Source organism: Poecile atricapillus, chromosome 3, assembly GCF_030490865.1.
Source record: "Poecile atricapillus isolate bPoeAtr1 chromosome 3, bPoeAtr1.hap1, whole genome shotgun sequence".
NCBI classification, from domain to species: domain Eukaryota; kingdom Metazoa; phylum Chordata; class Aves; order Passeriformes; family Paridae; genus Poecile; species Poecile atricapillus.
Genome location: NC_081251.1, coordinates 46291717 through 46303223, shown reverse-complemented (window position 1 = coordinate 46303223; position 11507 = coordinate 46291717). Strand labels below are relative to the sequence as shown.

General features: G+C 43.7%; 1 protein-coding gene across 2 annotated transcripts in view; it reads left to right on the top strand.

The window, feature by feature from the left end:
- Nucleotides 1-1968: 1968 nt before the first annotated feature.
- The window catches only part of SLC22A16 (solute carrier family 22 member 16), a 33927-nt gene continuing 24388 nt past the window's right edge, over nt 1969-11507 (top strand). Inside the window, exons 1-2 of one of the 2 annotated variants that reach the window (XM_058835922.1) lie at nt 1969-2215; nt 3399-3506. Coding sequence is in view for 1 of the 2 variants with exons in the window: in XM_058835921.1 (XP_058691904.1) it covers nt 2166-2215 (50 nt within the window). In the remaining variant the exon portion in view is untranslated. The remainder of the gene's footprint in view (nt 2216-3398; nt 3507-11507) is intronic. The other variant, XM_058835921.1, reaches the window with a different exon arrangement.

Here is an 11507-nt window from a genome sequence, read left to right as displayed (position 1 = left end):
CTAAAAAACCCCAAAACCCCAGGATGTTTAAATTTAATGCTGGTATTTATAAGGTAAAACTGAAGCAATTCAAAAATTCTTACCGAAAGAAAACAGATCTATCCTTAGGCATTCTGGTTTACATATTCTAAGAAAGTAACTGCAACAAAGTCTAGATTCAGTGTTAAAAAAATGTCCTTTGCAGATGCACAGAGACATGTGAGGAGTTTTGTCAGAAGTAGCAAAGCCTTCAGAGCTGGTGGAAGAGGTGAGTGGTCTAACAGCACACCAGCTGCAAGGAGCAATCCTCTGCTGAACTCATCATTCAGGTTCCTGGTTGTGTAACTCACTATTTGCTCATTTTGCTGGTGTGGTCAGGAGTTGCTCAGAGCCAAGGAGCCTGACAAACATCTGCTTTTTCCAGGTCTATGCTGGAACAGATTGCCACCCTGAAGCCCCAACATCTGCTCTGAGCAGAGGAACAGTTGTGGTACTTGCTTGGTGCCAGAGCCTCTTAAAGACACATTTCCCTGTGAAGCAGCAGAGGCTGAGTGTGGTAGCAGAAGGTCAGGTTTTGGAGACAGGTTGACTTCCAGGGGTTTAACAGGGGTTTGCCTCTCAGCTTTTTCTGTGCTGCCTAAAAAATGAAGTACATAAGTAAAAAGGTTGAATTTACTTGTTTGGGTTTTTTTTCTGATTTGTTTTGGTTTGGTTTTCTGCATTTTTCAATAGAGCAGCCTAGAAAGAGATCCTGCAATCTGCTGGAAAATGTGTCTTTCATCACAGAATCATAAAATAACTTAGGTTGGAGGGCATCTGCTCCACCTCCTTGCTCTGAGCAGGGAAAACTTGCAACTTGTATCTATCTGAGAATAGAAATGAAGTTCTCTAGGGAAGAAAAACCTTAAATATGAGGGCTGCATCTGCAACTGTTTGGGGATTATTTTTTTCCCTGTATCTTGCCTTATTCTCAGGTCCCTGAGTGACTGGGCTGCTAAAGTGTATCTGTTCCAACAAAACCCTCTGCTAAGTTAATTACAAAGGTCTTCTGTTGCAACTCGCTTTGCTAATCCTCAAACAATGTCAAATTGATTATCTTGGCCTATTACGGGCAAGGCAGAAAAGTAAGCCCAAATGTAATTGAGGCTTCATTACAAATTTGAGAATTAATGACAGTCAAGCAGATATGGGACACGTTACATATTTTACTTTTATTAAATGATAATTCCATTTTACACTGTGTGCTAAAACTTTGGGGGCAGGGGAGGAAGTCGATGTATCCAAATAGCAGAGCAGATTGTAAGGCTACTAAAAAGGATTCAGATATTGCCCTGTGGGGGAAAAAAAAAAAAAAAGAGGTCTTACTCTCTTTTAATTCAACGCGTCCCCGTGAAATACACTGGAGCCTAAATACAATGGATTATTGGATTGTAAGAGGAGGATTTAAGCACATAACTGCCTCCTTTCATTTCCTTTTAACGCGGTAAACATGAGCGGGCGGAGGCGCTGGGTGAGTGCGGGAGGTTGAGCCGCTCGGGCGGGAGCAGAGCTGCAGGGCGGCAGCAGCAGGGGGTTTGTGAGCGGCCCGGGGCAGGGCTGCCCGGGGTTTGTGGGCGGCCCGGGGGCAGCAGGGGGTTTGTGAGCGGCCCGGGGCAGGGCTGCCCGGGGTTTGTGGGCGGCCCGGGGGCAGCAGGGGGTTTGTGGGCGGCCCGGGGGCAGCAGGGGGTTTGTGGGCGGCCCGGGGGCAGCAGGGGGTTTGTGGGCGGCCCGGGGGCAGCAGGGGGTTTGTGGGCGGCCCGGGGGCAGCAGGGGGTTTGTGGGCGGCCCGGGGGCAGCAGGGGGTTTGTGGGCGGCCCGGGGGCAGCAGGGGGTTTGTGGGCGGCCCGGGGGCAGCAGGGGGTTTGTGGGCGGCCCGGGGGCAGCAGGGGGTTTGTGGGCGGCCCGGGGCAGGGCTGCCCGGGGTTTGTGGGCGGCCCGGGGCAGGGCTGCCCGGGGGCTCCCGCTCCCGGCGGCAGTGGCGGCCGTTGGGCGCGGCCGTTGTTCCCGCCCGCCCATTCCCCCGGCCGCGGGCGGGGCGGGCGCCGGGGGCGGGCGGCGACGGACGGGACGGGACAGGACAGGACAGTGCCTCTCCCCCCACCGCCGGGACAGCGACGCCGAGGCTCCCGGCTTGCAGCCGCCCCGCCATGGCTCTCAGCTCCGAGCGGCTCTTCGACTCCCTGGGACATTTCGGCAGGTACTGGGGGTGCCCCGCGCACGCCGCTGTCGCAGCCGGACATCCCCGTGCGGGGACCGATGGCTGCCCGCGCTGGGCGGGTGTCACAGCTGCCCCAGGGGCACGCAGCGCCCGTGTGCTCCCGGCATCGCGCAGGCTGCAGGGCGCTCCCGCAGACACGCAGCGGCCGCAGCAGCCACACCTGCCCGGGGGCTGTCACACGCACACAGAAGATGACACGGGCGCTGACGCGCTCCGCGCCGCGCTGTACGAACCCACACGGAACAGACGGGAGCTGCCGCTTGTGTTTGCAGCGCTCGACGCCCCCCCATGCACGTTTCCAGGCACATGCAGCGCTCCGAGCGTGTGCTCGCTCCCGCCGTGCGGCGCATCCCGTGCTCGCTCCCGCACGGCCCCGCACAGCCGGCGGCACCACGGGCGTGCGGGCACCCGCTCATGTCGTGCACGCCGAGCCGCTTAGAAGTGACACATTTCTTGCACGTGTGAGCGCACACACGCAGACACACAGCCCAGGGTGGGGAACAGCCTGTGCGCTTCAGGGGTGACAGAAGGGCACAAGCAGTATCCAGGGGAGCACTGTGGGACACTCAGGCTGTTTCTGCTGAGGGGCACAGGGTGGTTGAGTGCAGGAGATGATGCGGTTTTTATTGAGGCTGGGTTTGTTACCTGTGTTACGTGGATATGGAGTATGTGCAGATATCTTTATCAGCAAGGGTTTACCTGCATGGTAAATGATGTGTGCATGGTGGCGGGTTTCCTTTGATGCGCTTTGTGGCTGTGGGGTGTGTGTGTGTACAGAGGCCTGGGTTTGTTGGATGGGTACACAGACATGGCGTGTGTGTGCACGTGTGTTTGTGCTTCTGTAGCTCTGGATGCAGGGCTGGCATCTGAGACTGCTTATAGCAGGTAATGGAGAAGAAATGTTAGGCAAGGAAATTAAGTTTTAGAGGATGTGACTATTAAGGCTAATGGGTGCACATCCTCTCAGTGAGTTCTCTCCTGCCCTTCCGTGATGTGCAGCTCATCGTGGGGTTTGCAGGCACACGCTCCTCGGAGCAGATGGCTGGAATAGACCCATGTGTCACAATCTGGCTGCGAGTTCCAGCTGTTGAATTGCAGTGCTGTGCTTTCTAGCTCGGTGACCACTGAGCCGGCCTAACCCACAATGTTGATCTTCTCTTAGGGGCAGGCAGGAGCGGCATTTTGGACAAAGCCTGGGAGCTCCTTGTAATGGTTGGAGTGCCTGAACTGCAGCAGGAGAGGCTCTTAATATCATGTGCAAGCAGTAGTGGTGGGTATCAATAGCCTCTTCAGATGGTTAGGATGGAAGGACATTTTCTTGCCTGAGTGGCACCTATGCTTAAATTAGATATTTGGATAAGTTGTGACTTACAGGCATGTGCATCTGAACAAAATCTCATTTGTTATCAATTCTGGGTCAGCAACAAAAATACCTTGTTCTTTGTGAACTAGGGGAGAAATCCTAGCAATCAGTTGATTTTGCTGCTGCTGTTGTTCTGTTCTGTGTGCTCTTTGTGGAAAGCAGGCACTTGACACTGAATACTGAAATAACACAAGTGTAGTTATTTGTAATTACTGGAGTAGTTTTCCTACTTGAGAACATTTATCAATACTCTAGATAAAGTTCCCAAAACCATCCCTTGCAATTAAAAGGAGACCAATTCTGCAGCAATAACTGGAGATCTAGGGTCCAGATCATTTGAGATGCAGTTCAATAGGAGCTGCTTTTAGGAGCTTTGAGATGAGATGCAGACTACCAAAATTTGCATAGTCCTGTTAGACTTATGGCTGTTTGAGATTTCAAAGGCCACACTAGTGGTTTAGTATAACAGCAAACATAATAGCAGCTTGTGGTGGGCAGAGCTATTTAAAAATATTGTAAAAACTCTTTTTAATCCCTAGATAGTGCTAGATAAATGATCCTATTTCATACAAATAGTTGTTCATAACTGTAACCATTGAGTTAGTTCTGTTCAGTTTGCAGCATCCTGGCACTGAGAGATAATCAGTGGTTCCTTTCTTCAGTTCAAGCAATTCCCATAAGGCCCATATAACCTATGCACTATATGTAGATTCTATATTGACACAGTCAGATTCTGAGCAATCCAAGCATGACTGTTAGTATTTTGAGACTGTTTTGATTTTCTTAAAATCTGACAGATGCAGTAGAGAATGAGCAGCTGTTCATACATATATAAATACAGAGATAGCGTGTATGCATTTTATATAGATATGTAACATATAATATATAGCTATATAGAAGTTATTAATATACAGATAATACATAATTTTTTAATATACAGATAATATATAAACCTTTCACACTGATTAAGATTTTGAATTTTACAGAATTGACATTCACATGGATACTGACAATATTTTGCTTTCTATTTGAGCTCTCTTTCACAAGTCTCAGTGAGGCCATTGTTCTTAATAGGGTCTTGAGGCATGCATGAACAACCATAAAAATGTAATGGCTCCTGTAGCCTATGCCATTAAAAGAAGGCTTTATGCTTCTGTTTGAATTTAGGCATGGGTAGCATCTGTGGCCTATAAATTCAAGAAGGTTGTTTTAAACATTGTTCTTGAGTCTGTCTGTGGAGCATGAGATCACTGGTCACTATTGCAGAGATTGGGTGACAGACAAATAGTGCTGTCTGTCTCAGATGGCCTCATCATTGAAGGGTTGCCAAGCCTTAAAGCTCCCAATGAGGTGAGTGAACTGCACCCTTCTCCCATGCAGCAGATCCTGCCAGACTGCACCTATGGGCTCTCCCTCTCAGCCCCTCTCTGCCCTCCCAAAAACCGTCTCAGGGGCCCATCAGGTAAAGTCAGGTGCGGTCAGACTCTGGCTGTCTCTGTGGAAAGGGGAGACACGACCAGTGGGCATCAGGTTGGTAGCAAAGTGTGCGCAGAGCAGGTAGGTGAGCTTTAGGAGATGGCTCACACTGCCTGCACATCTAATTCCCAGCTAACCTAAAGGACTTTTAATAGCTTCAGTGACTTTAATCTACCAGCAGGACACAAAACGTACGTATGTGGCTGCTGGTGAGAAACAGGCTGTGTATTCTATCGCTCTGATCTGCACTATGGCAGTGGGCTGAGGGGAGACATGATCTAATCAGGAATAACTGCCTGGAGAGAGATCAGGGGAGGTACCCCTTACGGTACGTGTGGATGAGGGTAAGGATTTGATTTCCCAGCTGGAATGTCTGGTAGCTCTGAGATGCAGCTTACACGGTACGCAGTGTTTTCCTTGTGATTAACAGTTTTCAAATCTTGGCTCATACTTTAGCTAAAAGCAGGTGGTGAAAATTGTCAGGGAGAAAGAGGAAGATAGGGTGTCACTGACACTATTTCCAGATTTTAAAATGAATTATTTCCAGAACATTTTAAAATATCGCCTTTTCTTCTGAAATATTCTGTCTTTTACAAAGTTGAGTACATTACCTAGATTTTCAAATGTTGGTTTTATAAATAATTCATTTTACTAGCAGCTAGACTATCTAATAAATGAAAAATTACTGCTACTTACCTTTACTGAGATGTTTATATGTTTATTCAGGTTTTGACATCTTTGCACTGTTGTCTTCTATGAACTTTTTGCCTGGTCAGTGGAGTTGCTACAGTTTGGACTTTAGAAGCAAGCAAACCAAAGATTAGCAATGGCTATTGTGAGGAGGAGGGAAGCAGGACAGGAGCCTGTTTGGATAGCACAGTCACCTGTTCCAGCCAAACATGGGGTTTAGTAAACATTAATACACTTACCAACAGTTTCAACATCTTCTCTTTATTACCCTGGAACTTTTCTAGTGTTTATAAATATATGAGAGAGCCTGCTTAGCTCAACAACTCGCTTGGCTTTTGTAGGAATTCTTTGTGGTGGACTTCTGTTGACTGCTGGTCAGTGCCATGGTAGCAATATTTGAGTGGCCAGTGCTAACACTGTTTCTCTTCTCCCTGCTTTGCAGAGCTCATGGTTCACTTCTAAAGCTCCACATCAAACAGCCTGTCTTCTTCTCACATCTCAGAACTTATCCAGGTTCCTCTTTTCATGCTGTTGCTCTTATCCTCTCTCTTGTTTCACAGCTCACAGCTCCTGTGATCAGATTACATCTGCAAATTGTGCTGTGTACATGTTACTTCCAGAAATTCTTGGTTTGCATCAAATAACAAGGAGTTCCAAGTATCTCAAAGATTGTGCTCACAACTTCTTTTCACAAAAAGAAAAATAAAGAACACTTTCCAGCAATGATTTTTCAAACTCATATTTTTTATGGGTACCTTGAAAGGTTCTTTCCCAACAAAAAAATATTTTTCAAGTAGAGAAGTGTGCTTGCAAAGAAATTTGTTTTCCTTTTTCAAGTCAGTATGGAAAAGCAGGCCATTGTATTGATATTCAGCATTTGAACAGACAAGTTTTAATTAAAAAAATGGAAGCATTACAAGATTTTTCTCAAATACTAATACTTTTAGTATTTAGTACATTCTACACACAATATTTTAAACCAGTATAATGTGAATTTTTGTTTAACCTTTGGGTAGTTTGCTGAAGATGAATGAAGTGCCATGGTTTGGAGATTGTTTAAAAAAAAAACAAATCCCCTTTTTCGCCCCATATGCTACCTTATATAGTGGAAAAGTTTATTGCAACATATCTGTCATTCAGTTTTCAAAATGTACCAGTGGACAGCTGTTTGTATTTACTGGAATGTGCCAGACAGAAGAATCTCAAATCTAAGTCCCCCTTTGGCTCCTAGTCAGGGGTGGTGTTTGACAGAAATGTTTGATAAGCATTCTTACAACTATGCTATATTATGACATCTGAGTCAGCCTGTGCTCATTTCAGATGTTCATAGGATGAAACTTGGGGGACTTGGCAGCATTCTTTTACCCCCCCCCTTTTTTTTTCTGTGTGTGTTGGGGGGGGGATATTTTGGAAATAGTACTTAATCCTGTTGGTTGAAAGGCATCATAATAGCTTTGGAGAACCGAGACAGCCCATGTGTTTTCAGAGAGCAAACTCCAGCAGCTTAAACAAAGGCCTTATTATCTATGCCTGACTAGGCAAAAGTGGAAATATTCTCAAGACTCAGAACCAAAGCTGGATGCTGGCAAGTGCCCTGGGATAATGGTGGCAATGCACCAACAGCGTGGTCTGCAAGAGGTTCTAACAGCGTTTGCTGGAATCCAGGTCATGCTGGGGGCAGTCGAAAGCAAGATCTGCATAGACAAGAGTGTTCTGCCACAGAACGTGCTGGCATCCTTACCCTGGAGGTGCCTGGCTGCTTCTGGCTTGAAAAAGTAGATTTTAGTAAGAGAAGCAGAGTAAAAAATAGATTACAATAATAGAAAGATGACTGAATAAAAGTCAGGATGAATTTTCACGTGTACTATCCATTGCTTCTCAAAGGCTAGAACCTGCAGTGCGAGCAACACTGAAACTTAAAGCTGGTAAATCAATTATGATTAGTAAACCAGACGGCTGAGATTCACCTCTGAAATGTTGCCAACCCCCCTGCAGGGTGGCTTCTAAACAAAGTTGTAGCACAGACACAGTTATGGCAGCATAAGACAGTATTCGCACATGTCAAGAAGCTGATGATCAACTGTTTCATCCTGAAATATTATGGTGTAAATGAAAATGAAATATGTAAGGCACTGGACAGTGTGTTCCCTGTAATACAATGTCTAGGACAGGGATGCCATTCCTATAAAAGCTGTGTCAGTAATTTTCTCATAATAGTAATGATTTTCAGTAGTATTAAGATATCTCAAAGTTGGAAGGAAATTTTTATTAAAGGCCTTACTCATGGGAAGTTTGACCAATTTATTGCAGGAAGTAAAATCATGCAAGTAGAAAACACCTTTAAATTTAGGGAATTTTTTGAAGGCCCCAGGAACCTTTAGCACATTCTCTGACAATTTCTGTGCCACCATTTTGCTATACACAACAAGGATGGTACTGAGATACATACACTGCTGACATTTTATTTGAGGTAGCTTGAGGCATGAAACTATTGCAGCTGAACAAGCACATGAGATCCTCAACTTTTTAAAAATATGGAAAAAATAGCAAAGCAGAGAAGATACCAGCTGAGGTAGCTATATCTTGGTTACAATTGCAAGACTGGAAAAGGTGTGATGACAAACTGTAATCTACAAAAGTGTAGAAGACAGAGATTTACTAGTCCTAATAATGATGGTTGATCTGTCAAATTGTCTGTATGCTTGGAGATAAATCTTAGCTGTCTTTGGAAAGCACTGAAAGTGCCTAGAGAGCTAATGTATACCTTAATATGGTACACAGATGACCAAACTATAGTGTTTACCTCATGCAGAGCAGATGTTCTTTGAAAATCACATGTGGTGAAAACATGATTTGAGTAATCCAGAAGCACCATCCATTGGATCATATACTGAACCCTTTCCTCAAGAAAACGTTTTCGTCAAGAGGTGAAGTTAGGTTTCCTATTCCTGTTATCTGCAGGCATTACCATTAGGTAGCTGCATCAGAGATGCAGCTGCAACAGTGTTGCTGAGGCAAGAATACAGGACAAGCCCTGAAGAATAGATGGAAAAGGCCAATAAGGCAGCAAGAAGTAGAAAAGAGGTGCTGAAAAGGTGCTTCAAAGAACTGGGAATAATTTGCTGGTCTATAAAGAGCAATCAGGACCACACTTTGGATGGAGTTCATTGCCATTTAAATGTGTTATATCCATGATGGCCTGAACTTTTCCAGCTGTATTGTGACTTCATTCTCCTCTCTAAGTTGTGAAAGAGATATGGAAACATCTAAGTTCATACCTGATACATATGTAAAAGTCTGTTCTAGCTCTGTGTGGAATCAGCTGTACAAATCAAAGCACTAGTGAGCTCATCTCAGTGTCTTCATAGGCCTGTAGTGTAAACTTCAGACATCTCAGTTAAGTCACCTTGTCTAGAGGGAGAATTGGACTCTTAAGGGCATGGCCCATCTGTCTTGTTTTCACTATGTGGTTTAGGACAAGGTAAATCCTGGTTTGTCTGTGGTTTCTCACCAAGTGGAAAGGAGATCTAGGGAAATAGTATGGATTGTATATTCTCTGCATACTGTATACATTATATTGCATCTAAGTGAATGTAAGCATGGTGAAACTATACTGATGATATCCTATATCATTTAAATTATTTATATTTATGTATCAGATTCCAGAACAAATTGTTGTTTGATCATTTTTTCCTGTGTCATTAGAGCTGGTGTATGTCAGCAGAGCTGGGGATACCATAAAGGTGCTACAGCTCCACCTTTCTGAGAGAGATAATTTGTGTTAGTTCCAGGTTCAGAGAAACTGGACCCTCATCTCATTTGCACCTGTATTTTAAGCTCCTCAAAGAACTATCATCCTTTGTAGATCGGTGTAGCCAATCTCAGTTCTATCTCACTCACTGAAAACAGAGGGGGCAGTAGGTACAAAAGTAGATTTATATAGAAGAATCCTGGTAGGTGTGAGCAGAATATAACTTCTTTATTTTTGTGGAGAATGGGCCCTCTAAAATTCTTGTAAATATTGATGTGCAGTTAGAATACAGGATTATTCCAGATCATTCCCTCGTATGAGAAAGGCTCAAGGAAAAGAACCTGACAGTACTTTGGAAGTAAAGAATGGGTTAGGCATTTGCAGTGAAGATGAACAGTTTGGAGGGAAGATGAGCCATGAACCTGCAAAAGAAGCTGAAAGCCCTCCTGCTATCAGTAGCCATAATTTCTGTGGGTTTGGAGATAACTTTCCTTGCCTTGGAGAAGGTATGCTGTCAGGGCTACCGACCTGAGCCCTCCCAAGAGCTCTTGAACGATTGGTGAACATCAGTGTGGACTCCTGAAGAGAGAGGAAGATAGGAGATATATTTTACTCCTCTTCCCTGTCCTAACTGGTTTTTAACAAAGCCTGTAGAAGATTTTGTTATAGTCAAGCTACTCTGTTACGGAGAGGGAGAAGAGCTGTAGGTGTGGAGGCTATTTTATTTCTCATGGAGAACATATCCACTAAATACAGGTGTACTTAAACAATTCCAGAAGCTAAACCATGTTTAACAGAAAAAAATACTTTTACCATACCAGACTCTGTATTAAATAGAATCCCTTTCTTCAAGCTGTAGAGCTACAGAATTGAAAATGTAGGATTCCATATAGGTAGAATTGCAACTGGCAGTATTCTCTTCAACAGAAAAAAATCTGTGGCTGATACTGAGATGCCTTTTCTGAAGTGATGCCTTAATTTACATGTTGGCTTCGTCCCAAATTTTAGAAGACAGAATTGTCTGATACTTAACTCCCTTAATGTAATGTCTTGTTAAGCAGTATTTTTTTTTTTTTAATGAAATATTCAAAAAAAGCTAATAGAGCAAAAGTATCTACTTCAGGTTTTCTGTTTTGCTTTTGATGAAGCGTCACTATGGTGAATGTCAGAATTAACAAAGAACATTGTAAGAGTTGCAAATGGAACCAGGGAGAGTAAAATGACACATTATCTAGTTAAATCTGCTTTATGTAGCCCATAGAAATAGACTAAATTACCTTAACCATATTCAGGGCTACAAAAGTAGTGCTATGGATAAAATCACTGCTTATATTAAGGAAGACTGACAGAATGGAGTAACCCAAAATTCCATGGCATTTCTCTCAAGTATTTATAGAAATGATTTAAATATACTTTGATCCATGGAGCTAATATTCCGTATGATTTCTAACTGAAAACTCAGAAGATACTCATATGTACAGGAACAGGTACAAACATTTCCTAGGAAAGTGATGTCCAGTGTCCTTAAATTAATTATACAGACTTCTCACTTGTTTTACATTTTTCCATGAAAGCTTTGAAAAACCTGTAAGAATGAGTAATCTTACAATAATTTTCCAGGCAGAAAGAAATTAGATTTCAAGTATAGAAATTTAAAACCTTGGGTAGTGTGCTTAACAATGTGTGGCATGTTGTGAAGAGAATTTATGTAGAATTTTTACTGAAAACAAAGTTTCTGTATCCAAGTCTTCCTAGATGCAACAATAAATAGGAATCAACAACAAAAAAAGAGTTCCTGAAAGGCATAATATAACTATGACAACTGTAAGGCTTAATTACTTTACTGTAAGACTTTAATTGCTGAGTTAATTTTTAAAAAATAGGTTACTCATTGCTTTAGAATAGGCAGTTTTCACTACTCCAAAGTAGAAATTCAATTCATGTGTTTGTACTGTCAGCTGCAACCAATTCAAAGTTTTGCAGTAGAAATA